Raw genomic sequence first — 14,758 nt, forward strand, 5'->3', positions numbered from 1 at the left:
GATGATCGAACCCAGTCCTGATACAGAAAGCTGACCATCTTAGTTACAGGTACATGAATACCATAAATTGCTATATTTATCAATATGGAACCATCACTATGCAGGGCAAACTATTAATTACATGAATGTCATGACTACTGGGTATCCAAATTTATACATTACAGAAATGATGTTATGTCGAACATTCAGGGGCCCATCCGAAAGCAGAGTTCGTTTTTATTGTGCGCCTTGAAGTCATTTCCAAGAGACAGTTATGCCCAAGACAATCCTATCATGAGGTTTTCTCAGCAAGATTTGGTCATAAGAGATTTGCCATACCATAGCATTCATCTGAGGCTGGGAGAGTGTGACATGCTCAAAATCAATCATGGCTGATCAGGAATTTGAAGCCTGGTCTCTAGAGTTGCAGTCCAATTTTCAAGCTATTACATTACATTATTCTTACTGCCCATTGATTCCACTTTGCAATGGTTCCATCCCATGGGATGATGGGATTTGGTAAGGTACTGAGGTGCTTCAACTGGGAACTTTAAATGCCTTGCAATCCCAGGAGTCCATGTGATAGAATTAGAATAATAGAATCATAGAGTTGGAAGAGATCTTGTGGGCCATCCAGTCCAAGCCCCTGCCAAGAAGCAGGAAAATTGCATTCAAAGCACCCCCGACAGATGGCCATCCAGCCTCTGTTTAAAAGCCTTCAAAGAAGGGGCCTTCACCCAGGGCTGTAGCCAGAGGGGGGATGTTAAGGGTTCTAATCCCCCCCCGCCCCCAAAACCTGGTTTACTCATGAATTTTTAACTGGTTAAAATGTCAACATGTCTAGTTTTCTCTGCCAAAGAGAGCTGGTGCTTTACCAAACTACAAATCCTGGGATTCTATAGCCTTGAGCCATACTGGTTAAAGTGAATTAATTCTAAAGATGAACTCCTAGTTCTAGAAATATGCCCTGTGAGCGGGCCCCAGGTGATGCAAACATTCTTGGAGCATTGCTTGGGTAGATACCCCATTGACCTGCGAAGACGTTTCCACTGGACACAATGAGACCTACTTTGAAGTACATTCACATAAAACTGAGCTGTAAAGGCTGAAGTGCCAGGCTTAGGAGCCCCGTCCTTTCCTCCCCGCAACGGGTGGCTGCCTGTGGTTTCAGGCCTTAGCTGGGCTGAGCACAGTTGGGAGAATTCAGTTAACGTCCCTCCCTATCTTTCTTTCGACTTGGTTTCGGTTTTTCCCCCTCTCTCTCTGCTTTTTGGTAATTCGAAACTTTAAAAAGGCGAACGAGGAGGAGAGCCCCGTTCTGGGAGGGGCGCGCTTTCGAGGGCGTCAAAAAAAAACAAAACCATTTCCTCCATACATACACACACACACACACGCACACACACAACTACGGCGAGAGTTAAAAAAAAAAAAGGGAAGAACCCTTACCCATGCGGTGTCCAGAAGAGAGCAAAGGAGGCATCTACACAAGGCATGGGCAAACTTGAGCCCTCCAGGTGTTTTGGACTTCAACTCCCACAATTCCAAACAGCCTGCCGGCTGTTAGGAGTTGTGGGAGTTGAAGTCCAAAATGCCCAAGTTTGCCCATGCCTGATCTACACTATAGAATCATGGGAGTTGAAGTTTGGTGAAACACCAGTATTCTTAGGCACAGAGGGTGAAAAAACTCGAAAAACCACAACTCCTATGGCTCCATATAGCCTTGTGCCATGGCACTTCACTTGGAATCCTCTTGAAAGTTAAACATGAGCCTACAATGTGATGCGGCGGCAAAAAAAGCCAATGGGATTTTGGCCTGCATCAATAGGACTATATAGTGTCTAGATCCAGGAAAGTTGTGCTCCCCCTCTATTCTGCCTTGGTCAGACCACACCTGGAAGACTGTGTCCAATTCTGGGCACCACAATTGAAGGGAAATGTTGACAAGCTGGAAAGTGTCCAGAGGAGGGCGACTAAAATAATCAAGGGTCTGGAGAACAATTCCTACGAGGAGCGGCTTAAAGAGCTGGGCATGTTTAGCCTGCAGAAGAGAAGGCTGAGAGGAGACATGATGAGGGCCATGTATAAATATGAGGGGAAGTCATAGGGAGGAGGGAGCAAGCTTGTTTTCTGCTGCCCTGCAGGCTAGGATGTGGAACAGTGGCTTCAAACTACAAGTAAGAAGATTCCACATGAACATGAGGAAGAAGTTCCTCACTGGGAGAGAGAGCTGTTCAGCAGACTCGGAGTGTGGTGGAGGCTCCTTCTTTGGAGGCCTTTAAGCAGAGGCTGGAAGGCCATCTGTCGGGGGTGCTTTGAATGTGATTTTCCTGGTTCCTGGAAGGGAGTTTGACTGGATGGCCCATGAGGTCTCTTCCAACTCTGATTCATTCTAAAAAGCTGGCCGCCTTTTAGAAGAGCGCGCTCAGGCCTCCCGCCCATTTCCTCTCTCGGCGCGTCCAGGCAGGAGGAAGGAGCCCTTTCTCGAGCCCGTGGGGAGAAGGCGCCGTGCTCCCCACCTTTTCCACGCATGAGACCCACAGGAAGGGGGCCTGGCTCGCGGACCGCCTCACAGAGAAGCGCGGGCTTGAGCCTAGGCCTCTCGGTCCCATCCCTGGCGCGCCGTGATTGCATCCATCTCTCTATACCGTGTGTGTGTGTGTGTGTGTGTGCGGGCGGTCGAGGGGAAGTCTCTCCTCCCTCCGCGGGCTCTGTGGGAGTTTCCCGCGCCTCCGCGGCCTGCCAGGGGAGTGTCGGCGCGTCCTTCCCGTCAACGTGGGTTTGCTCTTCCCTTCCTTGGAGCGGAGAAGCCCCCGAAGGCGGGCGGAAACGAGTCAGCGGCAACAAGGACGACTTTGTGAGGAGTTTTGGGGCGCCTCGGAGGACCACAAAAGCCACCCCATCGCCCGCCTGTGAGGAGAAAGAAGGCAGATAAAGTTTGGAGGAGGAGGAAGAGAAGAAGAAGCCCCGCCTCTCAAACTCCGAGGCGCGGAGACCAAAAAAATAAAAAAGCGAAAAGAGGGGAAGAGACAACTCTATTCTAAAACTTTTCCAGAGCTTCAAAGTGGGAGGAGGGCTCGTTCTCTGTGTGTGTGTGTGTGTGTGTGTGTTTGCCTCTCTCTCACACACACACACACATAGCCCTCCTTAGAGATGACTAAGTTGGAAAAGATGATCACATAGTGCAAAGAGTGGGTGGTCTCCTTTCTCCATGTGCGCCAAAGTCACATTTTGATTTCCTGAATTTTTGGGGGTGCCTTTTTCTTTTCTTTTTAGTTTTGAGAAGATAATGACGGAAGGCCCAGATGGAGGAGAGCCTTCCCAGGAGCAGAAAGAAAGGCAGGCCAAGAAGAGGAGGAGGAGGAAGAAAGAGGGATGCAAGACAAGGACCGTCTATTCGAACCTGCTGCTCCCTTGGCCCCAAGTGGACAACTCTGCCCCGCCGGCCAACAACAGGCTCAAGACCACTAAATACACCGCCATGTCCTTCCTGCCCAAGAACCTCTTTGAGCAGTTCCACCGCCTGGCCAATGTATACTTTGTCTTCATCGCCTTGCTCAACTTTGTGCCTGCTGTCAACGCCTTCCAGCCTGAGTTGGCCTTGGCCCCCGTGCTCTTCATCTTGGCAGTCACAGCTGTCAAGGACTTATGGGAAGACTACAGTCGATACCGCTCAGACCAGGAGATCAACCACATGGAGTGTTTGGTCTACTGCAGGTAATGGGAGGGATACAAAGGCTCTCTTCCCCTGATGGGGACAGTGATGCTCATTGCTCAATGTTGGAAGGGCAGACCAAGGATTTGGAGTGTGTGTTGGACTTCTGACCTTCAATGCCAAGGCTAGAGCGCGGCAAAATTAATTATCTGGGTAACTAAACCAATAATTGCTGGAAGTTGTGTCCTGAGAGTAACTTTTCCAAGCTCTGACTAGGGCAGGAACTGGGAATGAGCTGAAAGAAAAGTGAAGAGAAACCAGGGTTATATATGCAGTTAGTGAGGTTGGATATGACTTTTCCTGTCATGGTTCAATGCTATGGATTTGTGGGAGCTGTAGTTTATAAGGCCTACAGCCTTTTCTATCAAAGACCACTAGTGCCTACAACTCGCTGGATCCTATAGTTTTGAGATAGAGTCAAACTGCATTAATTCTGCAGTGTATATACACCACAGGTTGCTGGTTGAGAAACGAAACAAAATTCATTCCATTAACTATTTTAGGGAAGATCTTTGATGTCCCCCTCTTCATGGAAACAAATATCAAATGGTACAATTGAGTACATTTCAGATTCAAGATTGAATGGTTTTGTCTTATTCCTTTAAATATGTATTGCTAAATTACTTCAAATTTGACAGGGCAGGCCTAAGGCTTTCGTGGGGCTGTCTGTATCTATCCCAAAAGCTCATCCTGACCTCCTATTACCTCCACAGCCCATCCTCTGCAGCATGTGGACATTCCTGTACTCCCCTTCCAATTTTCTTTTTGTGAAGTAGAGGTAAACCATATAGTGCAGTGGTTCTCAACCTGTGGGTCCCCAGATGTTTTGGCCTTCAATTCCCAGAAATCCTAACAGCTGGTAAACTGGCTGGGATTTCTGGGAGCTGTAGGCCAAAACACCTGAGGACCAACCACTGATACAGTGATAATTTCCCATCTAGATAGTTCTCCAATTAATTTAATTGTATGTGCTATTTGTTCTTATTTCACCCCTTCCAATTAAGAGCCCCTGGTGCTGCAATGGGTTAAATCCTTGTACCTGCTGACCGACAAGTCAGTGGTTCAATTCCGGGAAGAGCAGGTGAGCTCCCTGTCAGCTCCAGCTCCCCATGCAGGGCATGATAAAAGCCTCCCATAAGGATGGTAAAACATCGAACATCCAGGCATCCCCTGGGCAGCATCACTGCAGACGGCCAATTCTTTCACACCAGAAGTGACTTGCAGTTTCTCAAGTCATTCCTGACACAAAAAACACCCTTCCAATTCCATGCACATTCCTTTGTATAGTGTCTAGATCCAGGGAAGTCATGCTCCCCCTCTATTCTTCCTTGGTCAGACCACACCTGGAATACTGTGTCCAATTCTGGGCACCACAGTTGAAGGGAGATGTTAACAAGCTGGAATGCGTCCAGAGGAGGGCAACTAAAACAATCAAGAGTCTGGAGAACGAGCCCTACAAGGAGTGACTTAAAGAACTGGGTATGTTTAGCCTGCAGAAGAGAAGGCTGAGAGGAGACATGATAGCCATATACAAATATGTGAGGGGAAGTCATAGGGAGGAGGGAGCAAGCTTGTTTGCTGCTGCCCTGGAGACTAGGACGCGGAACAATGGCTTCAAACTACAGGAAAGGAGATTCCACCTGAACATTAGGAGGATTTTCCTCACTGTGAGAGCTGTTCAGCAGTGGAACTCTCTGCCCCGGACTGTGGTGGAGGCTCCTTCTTTGGAGGCTTTTAAACAGAGGCTGGATGGCCACCTGTCGGGGGTGCTTTGAATGAGATTTTCCTGCTTCTTGCAGGGGGTTGGACTGGATGGCCCGTGAGGTCTCTTCCAACTCTACGATTCTATGATTTGTTTTATATAAAATGAAATGCATTATAGGCTTTATTGCAGGAATAGTATATTTCCCTCTCTGAACATTTTCTTGAATGGATTGAGCAATTCTGTAGTGTTCTGCTGACCGTTACAGCATCTAGTCAGAAAGAACTAGTCAGTGCTCCATACCACCCACATGCATCCAATTTCATTAGAAGCTAAGCAGAATCAGGCCTAGTTAGACCTTGGTTGAGCAGCCAACGAGGAGAATAGTAGGATTTTTAGGGCTAGGGAAGCATCTGTCTTGAAACCCCAAAAGATTAGTATCAAGCTGAATTGACAACCATTGTTCTGGATTTTTCATAAGTCTGGCTAAATACAAGGTAACTTCCTCAGTAACTATTACTAGTTCAAATCCGTTAGATGGGGAGAGCTCTCTTCTGTCAGCTCTAGCTTGCGGGGACATGAAAGAAGCCTCTCAGCTAACTCATCCGGGCGTCCTCTGGGCAACGTCTCTGTAGATGGCAAATTTTCTCACACCAGAAGTGACTTGACTTGCAGTATTTTTCTCAAGTCACTTCTGACATGATAAAAAGTACCTACCCTGTTTCCCTGAAAATAAGACATCCCCGAAAAATAAGACCTAGTAGAAGTTTTGCTGAATTCCTAAATATAAGGCCTCCCCCAAAAGTAAGACCTAGCAAAGTTTTTGTTTGGAAGCATGCCCAGCGCCTGCCAAACAGAACACCAGAGCATGCGGGATTGGTAAACGTACATACCAGTTGTACATGGAAATAATGGTAGTAACAAGAAATTGTTGATAGGATTCAGTTTGTCTGGTTATGCTGGTTTGTGATGACAACTACTGTACAGTATATAATAAATGTTCATTTTTTGTTCAACAATAAATGTGAATTCTTCTTCATGGAAAAATAAGACATCCCCTGAAAATAAGACCTAGCACATCTTTGGGAGCAAAAATTAATATAAGACACTGTCTTATTTTCGGGGAAACACGGTATTATAGCAGTCAATTATAATCCCAGGTTCCATTGAGGAAGTTCCACTGCTGTCAGTGAGATGTTCTTCCAGGTGTTAAGAATTGCTCTACAGTACAACCTTGTATCCGTGGGGGTATGTTCCCAGACTTTGTGTGGATGCATGAAACCATGGAGCAAGATCCTTTTGAAACAAAGGACTTCCAGCTCAAGAAGAGCATAGAGTTATACAGTATGCCCAGAGAGAACATATTTTGTCATGCATTGATAAATGAAACCATGACTATGGTGGTTGTACTGTATTACATTGTCTTGGAAGATAACCCGTGAATTACCATGAATACCTAATGCCCATGGGCTTGATATATAAGCTTGAGTAAAACTGTGGCATTAGACATTGCATCCCCCTGAAACCATGTCCTTGATTGCCCTTTTCAGTTACATACCCTGTGTCATTTTCCCTCCTTTTTCTGTTAATATTCCTGAAATATTTTCCCTACACATTTTAGAAATGGGCAAATCAATCCCAATTCTATCAAGGACTTTTCATGTTATTCATCTAGGATTTCTGTAGGACTATTTGTTTAACTTTACATTACCTAACCAATTACCATATTGCCAAATATATAGCACAGAGCAATTTAAAATTGCCATGCTGGTGCCATGCAGCATGAAATTAACTTTATTTCTGAGTCTGAGATGCATTGTTTCATTCATACATCTTTGAGATTACTTTGTTGCTGAAAATGGTTATATTTATAGCACTAGAGTAATTGTGTCCTGGTAATGTGAAACCTCATTACAGCAATATGCAGTTAAATCTTTGCTGACCAGACAGAAAAGGATAGAGATTCCAATTTTTCAATTATAGGTTGTATAGATTAGGAAAGTATGACTTAGTGATGTTTTGCTGCATTTCCCTTCTGTTAGATCTGACCTATATACGTGTGCAGATCTCCCGATTACTCTCCATTTAATGACTTGCAGGCAAGCAATGTGAGCAAATTTAATTGTAAAACACAAACCTAGTGCAGACTTCGCATTCCTGTTTTAACCAGCTGTGGTTTACTATATCATTGCTGCACTGCATATCAGGATACTCCCTTGTTCCCACTTTCTGTTTCACTTCGCCTTCACTGAAGATTTCCCTGTTTGAAAAACCACAGGTTGTTGGGTTGTTTTTTGCAATATCCAAATTAGGAAACAATGGAGTGAACATTTCATATTAATGATGGGTTGAGGAGATCTTAAATTAGGCTTTGGAATACTAGTGGAAACATGTTTAACAGTTGGTAGAGTGGTTGTTGTTGTTGTGTGTCGTCAAGTTGTTTTGACTTATGGCAACCCTAAGATGACTGTATCACAGGGTTTTTTTTTAGCCAGGTTTGCCCAGAAGCAAACCTGGCTAAAACCTGGACTCTGAATATCTGCTGTAGTTTGCTTCCAGGACCACTTATGAATAACAAAATCCATGGATACCTAAGGTCCATTATATACAGTGGTACAATAAAATGGCACCTCTTACATAAACTTACAAAAAAAATATCAAATGGTGCTGGAGTGGACCTGAGGATCTGTGAAATGATGGGAGGATTACATACTAGCATAATGTTTTCCCTGTGGCAAAATCAATATTTAGAGGTATTTTTTTTAATTTTTAGAATATTTTCAAGTCATGGTTGGTTGAATCCATGGATGCAGAGCCCATAGATATGGAGGACTGACTCTACCTTCCTCTGAGACAAAGAGAGTATAATTTGCCCATGATAATCCAGTCAGTTTCATGGTAAAGTGGGGTTCAAACTGTAATCTTCCACATGCTAGTCCAACACTCAAATGACTACACTGTGCTGCATCTCACTAGAATTTCTTTTTCTTTTCTTTTTTTTAAAAAAAGTTCATTGTCTTTTGATATTTATTCCACCATTCTGGCAAGGAACTCAAGTTAATCTGTCAAAGTGATTTTTTCCGTCCCATGTCCCAAGTTGTATCTTCACATTAAGTCTGCAAGACAAGATTAGTTAGGCTGAGAGGTACTGATTTTTTCCAAGATCTCCAGTGAATTTCATGGCCAAGGACGGATATTATCCTGGGGCCCCTTCCACACAGCTGAATAAAATCCCACATTTTCTGCATTGAATTGGAATATATGGCAGTGTGGACTCAGATAATCCAGTTCAAAGCAGATATTGTGGGATTTTTCTGCCTTAATATCCTGGGTTATATGGCTGTGTGGAAGGGCCCTGGGTCTTCTGAATTCAAGTTCAACACAGTAGCCATCCCACATTGTGTGGGGGGAAAAGTGTGTTAAAAAGGGTTTGTGGGCAGAAAAAGGTACTTTCTCTGTCTTGTGGTTCATTCCCTATCTTCGGTTGAAGTAACAAGTCTGAATTGCTAAAGTAGATTAAGATTTAAAAATACATTAATCTGACTGATTCTTCATTTTGGAATTTATGCCATCTCTCTTTGCCCTGGAAACCTGTTGTAGATATAACTCGAATAGTTCAGAAAAGAGGCAAGGCAGACCATCTATCCCATTAAAAAAATTACTTTCTTATATGGATGGGAGAACAGTGTGCTATAGTTTTCAGCATCTGAAATCCAAGCAGCACTCTCCGGGTGAGTAAAAAAAATGTTTCTAAATGATAACAGCCACCCTAATGAGATGAAATTGCCTTTTCGATGTAGATGGAACAGAAGGGGAGAATGTATAGAAGCCATAGTACATTGCAATTCTGTACTTTAAAAAAATTAAAGTTGACTAATCAACAGAATTTTTTTAGCAATGAACAGTAGTTGTTTTTTAAAACAAAAAGGGGTGTGCCAAATTTAGTTAAATGGTTTGTTTTATAAGCAATCCAGATAAAAGGCCTAGGTTGCCATTATGTATCTAGTGGTTGCATAGGGTGTTCCAGCAGATACCACAGGATGTGCTGCATTTTGGCCAGAAATAACATGTGAGAGTAGTAAGAAATGAAAGAGAAGTCAGAAACACATTTGAATGGAAGAAGAAGATAATATTTTCCTTGGAATTTGCCTGTTATATCATGTCTTGTTGATGCAGTAAAGTGGGAAGCAGCAAAAGGAAGCTATTGTTAGCCTGTCAATCAATAATGTTGATATAGCAGTTAGAAATGGTGGTCTCAGCCCCAAGTGGCAAAATGTTTGTATAACTATGAGCCAATAGATGTGTGGCTCTTGCAATGGCCATCTCTGTGTACTCTTAACAGCCATCACAGTTTACAGGCTGAGAATCCCGACTATCCTTGCCTTCTGTCTTGAGAAAGGCCACCTCCTTGGGCTCCAAGTCAAACAATGCAAGTAGAGGAGCAATCTGTAAACATATGAATGTAAACTGAATGTTGAGTTCATGGTAAATCGCATTATTGATTTCGTGGTTTCACACGGATGTTTTCCAGTAGAGTTGGGCAGGCTTGAAAATGGGCAGAAGCGGAGAATGTAATGATTTTATACTTGAAATTATGACTGTGTGGCTTCAGTAGTTACAAATTGTAAATGGTGCCCATGATGTCCAAGACATATGCAACTATATTTTAGCAAGCCTGGTTGGACAATGAGAGCTGCTTAGAATAAGCAACAATGCATTTTTATTTGTTTGTGTTTTAGAAGGTAAGGGTGATGAGCAACAAAAATTGAAATGAAATAATTGCATTAATACACTCGCTTGGCCAAGTGGATCTATTCAAAACTTTGGGCGATCATAAGCTTGCTAGATGAACATGTATTTTACCTAGCATATTTCAGGCAATCCCAAAGCACTCAAGCTTTGGTTGGTTTTTTGATGATTCTGTGAAATTCCATTATTAGGCTCACTTTCTAAAAGTATGGCCTGTGTCCAGCAAAAAGGATATTTACAAGAACATAGTGTCCCTTTCACTGGCTTTCAAAAGAAAAATATGGGCTGTGAAGGAAGACAGTTTCGTATCACCTTGAAGACCAACTTATATATTGTTGTCAGCTCACTACAGCCGCTCCTGAATGAACACACGAGACTCTCTGTGGTATCACCAGAAACTTTACTGCAGGAAACATAAACATCAGAAAAGCCAAGAATGGGAGGCTCCGGCCAACCATCCTTTATATACCCTCCCCCTCATTTGAAAAGTCTCTTCCCGCTCAGCAAAACCCCGCGCAGATTCCCCGCCAAGTCCAGCAGCCGTTTCTTCTCCGAGTCCTGAGACGCAGGTGTCTTATTAATGTCAGTGACCCTGAAACTCAGAGCCACATCCAGGCTCTAGTAGCAGGGTTCTGACATATTGTAGCATGAACTATCACAGTTAACAGATGCAGTTTTTCAGATGCCATTCATTCAGTACAACAGTTATGCATGGTCATTTCTGGTTTTATGAGAGCTTTTTGCATGCAGACCCCCCATTTCAGAGGCAACTCGGCTATTTATTTTGTCATAATTAATGGGGACAGAAGACAGGAGTTGACAACACAGGTGCTGTTCATATTGTGACCACTAGGTGGCTGGTATTGTGATATCACGTTGCAAGGCATTTGGACAAGTATCACGTGGGCTGCCTGCACTCATCAGAACTTCATTAGTCTTTTTTATTTCAATAATAGTTTAATTTTCATTTCTGGCCAAGATACGATAATGCTGTATTCAACTCTGTGCTCCGGTCTGACAGAGACATTAGTTGTGAAGAGAGGCTGCTGACAAAACCATCAATTTAGGACACATGCAACAAACTTTTGTTCCAGCCTGCACTTCTACATTAAAACAGGATGCTTATGCTTACAATTGCAAAGAAAAGTCACACAATTTATCTCCCTTTCACCTCAAGGTGCATCTAGACTGTAGAATTAATGCAGTTTGACATCACTTTAACTGCCATGATTCAATGATAATGGAATGCTGAGAGTTGTCATTTGGTGAGGCACCAGCATTCTTTCACATGGAGGCTAAAGACCTTGTAGATGATTCTAAAGCATAGACAATGTAGATGCGCCCCTAAAGAGGGCAGGGTGACAGCAGTGCCTAGAATTGCTCCTAAACAGTGAACATTGAGAAAAATACCTAGGTTTGTGTTTCTGTCAAGCTGCGTAAATTATTGGTATAGGATTCTAGATCCAGGCGTTTTGGAAAATGAAGGCCTCAATCACGAATGGACAACACATGGCCTCCAGATGTTACAAGAGTACAAATCCCATCAGTTTTAACTAGTAGAACCAATAATGAATAATGATTTGAACTACAGGCCAGTAGTTCACTCTAGGGCTAGATATTGTACTTGAGTATCAGATGTGCACATAATTTAAAGCAGTCATTCAAAAGTAAACTTTCCAGAAACCACAATATAGCATTGAAGGCTTTTCCTACGTGATGATCAAAGCTTTCAAAATTGCCTGACAGAAGGATGTTCGTTATGCGTGGCATCCTAGCTTGTTTGATGCATGGCTGCCAGTCAAGTGCATAGAACCATTGCTTACAAGTCCATCTCTCCAGCCCATATGGAAACAAATTTCAGAAGAAAGTATTTAAACCCTTAGTTTCACCCAGAAAAGGGTAGGTGATTTTTTAAAGTCATCTATTTGTGACTTACTCTAGTCCTAATGTATTAGATGTATTAGTTGGATGGATTGGAAATTGCTTGGTTCTGGTTTGACCTGACATTTCTTGGTCTTTCCTTGTGTTTATAGAGCCTTCTTTTTGTTTAAATTCACTTTGAGAAAGCCAGTACAGCCAGACCAGGTTTTGTGATGCTATTAGTTTTGCGTGTCTCCTCAGTTGTTCCAACATTTGAAGGTCTGAGCCACTGCAGCTAGATATGCATAGCAAGAGCAATATTCTGGCTTTTTTTTTTTTTTTGCTAAATGGAAAATTTTGACCATCCTAGTAGAGCAAGTGGGTTGGGCAAATAGTCTCTGGAGATGCAGAAGAACACAAAGTTTATTTGAAGATATGGCATGGCCCCAGTAAGTTTAATCCAACTATCTGAAACATCTTGTTATCAGAGCACATCGTGTGACCTCTACATCACCCTGTGTTTAAATACCTTCTGTGTAAATAGCATCTTGGTTAATTGAACTTCTGATATTTCCAAAATGTCTTGGTTGTTCTTCCAAGTTGTTTGGACTAGTCAATTAGTTTTGCATGTTGATTTTTTCCAGCTTCCTTTATTTTTAAAGACTGGAAAGGAGAGATATTGTAATACCTAATGCAGTTAGAATATCTAATAAATTACATCTAAGAATTAGTCATCAAATCATGGGGCTTGAATGGAACTTGGGGTGATTTAGTTCCTACCATTTCTTGATGTAAGATGCAGTCATAATGTTTCTGGTAGATGGTCATCCAGCATTTGCTTAAATATTGATGATGAAGAACCCACCACCTTCAATAGCAATGTCTGTTAGGATGCTTCTTGTAGGGTACATCTGTACTGTAGAATTAATGCAGCTTGACAACATTTTAACTGTCATGGTTCAGTGCTGTAGAATCATGAAAACAATCATTTCTTCAGTCTGCTTTGCCGAATAGCACTGGTACATTACCAAACTATAAATCTCATGATTCTTTCTATAGTCCAAACGCACCCCTAATATTTAGCTAGAATCTGCTTCCCTGTGTAACATATACTCAATGCGTCCACTTCAGACCTTTAAAGCAATACAGGACAAATACTGCTTCCCCATATTTCTAAGTTTTTAAAGCTCAGTGAACACTAATATTTAATTTCTTAAAGGTATGAAGAATCTGTAAACAAATAAGAAGCTATAGTTTGGATGGTCTGAAATGGCTTGGGAAATGGGCAGGATGAATGGATGTCTACATGGATTGAGAGCTGTGGGCATCCCAAGGAAAAGTGTATGACTTGTTATTTCCCCATTGCATCTCCCTTGCTTAGCAAACAAGTTACAATACTGGAGCTTAATTAAGCATCATATGAAACAATAAAGTAATTGCTGTTACTCTCTGACATAGTCATTAATTCACTGAGCTCATTGAGGTGTCTTTGTGATCTGAAGTTTGTTGCCCTAATAAGAACCAGCAAGGAAACTGGAAGATAAAGTTAAGGACGTTAAGAAGTAGTTCGCTTCTTTCCTAGTGAAGATTCCTTGCTTTTGAGAGATGATGGATGCAATCCATTCAAAAGCAATCCACTATCCCACTGAGAACTGACCTGCTGATGTTTGGAACTGTCAAAACAGACATATTGTTAAATAAGTGGCAGGTCATGGAATGATGGACTGTATCTGGCTTGAACGGTTATAACTTGTAGAGGCCTGTACTTTGGGACACATAGCTTCAAAAATTAATCGTAGCAAATGGGATGGGCCAGACATCCCCAATATGCCAAAGAACAAAACTATATCTATCTATATTCCTCTGGGTGTTTTGCCCTAAAATAGCATTAAGAACATTATCAATAAATGGGTTCTTGTGAGCATTGCTTTCTGATGTTGCTGTATTCCCAATGAAAGATCAGCAACAGTTCTGCATTGGCAGTAGGTTTATTTGCCTGTGTGTTGATCACTTTATATACTGACTTCTTTAAGAGCACAAATTATTTCTCAAAAAAAAAAGACAGAGAAAGCTGATAATCACAGTAACTGCCAGTGCTTGCAGTAACACTGTGTCAGTACTATACAGCCAAGAACAGTGTCCGCAGTAAAGGATGTTTGAGGTTAGCTAGATAGCTAGATGATAACTCTTCAGAGCATTTAAAATGCATTTGTCAGAGCCTTTAAGCTGGTATAAAACCTATAGCCTTCCCCCTTTACTTTTTAAACAATGCAGGTGTTCCTGCAGTGCTCATCCAGACGTCATCCAGACTAAACTTGGCAGAAGCATCGCAATGACAGTGCTATGAAAGATGATGCAATGCAGCAGTAATAGCCTCTGGAATAAGGGCAGCAGCTGCTATTCCCTTACTGTTTAAACTTTGCTTGCTTTTCCAAAACTTAACATGTGGTTTCTTTCAGCCATGCTGTTGGAAAGCTGGAGATTACTTAGAAGCTGTAACTTAATTGGAGTTTCTTAGGCTTGGAGGGCAGCTCGATCTTTGAGGGATGTTGAGCAGAATTATCTTTACAGTTGCTTCTCCTCCACTGGTGAGCCGCAGTGAGCAGGTTTTATTATAAAGAGATCCTTCTGAGGCCCTATCAGCTTTTTCAGGATGCCAAGGCACCCTAATGCCAAGCATTTTTTATCCCCCCCCCCCCCACACACACACACAGTCCCTCAAATAATTCCTTAGTCTCCGGGGCATTGTAAAAAAT

General features: G+C 42.5%; 1 protein-coding gene across 2 annotated transcripts in view; it reads left to right on the plus strand.

Annotated features, from left to right (window-relative positions):
• The first annotated feature begins 2,426 nt into the window (after positions 1-2,426).
• Positions 2,427-14,758, plus strand: part of atp10a (ATPase phospholipid transporting 10A (putative)) — a 168,001-nt gene continuing 155,669 nt past the window's right edge. Inside the window, exon 1 of one of the 2 annotated variants that reach the window (XM_062975364.1) lies at positions 2,427-3,693. In XM_062975364.1, the coding sequence (XP_062831434.1) occupies positions 3,266-3,693 (428 nt within the window). In that variant the 5' untranslated portion in view covers positions 2,427-3,265. The remainder of the gene's footprint in view (positions 3,694-14,758) is intronic. The other variant, XM_008107099.2, reaches the window with a different exon arrangement.

Source organism: Anolis carolinensis, chromosome 3 (genome assembly GCF_035594765.1).
Source record: "Anolis carolinensis isolate JA03-04 chromosome 3, rAnoCar3.1.pri, whole genome shotgun sequence".
NCBI classification, from domain to species: Eukaryota; Metazoa; Chordata; class Lepidosauria; order Squamata; family Dactyloidae; genus Anolis; species Anolis carolinensis.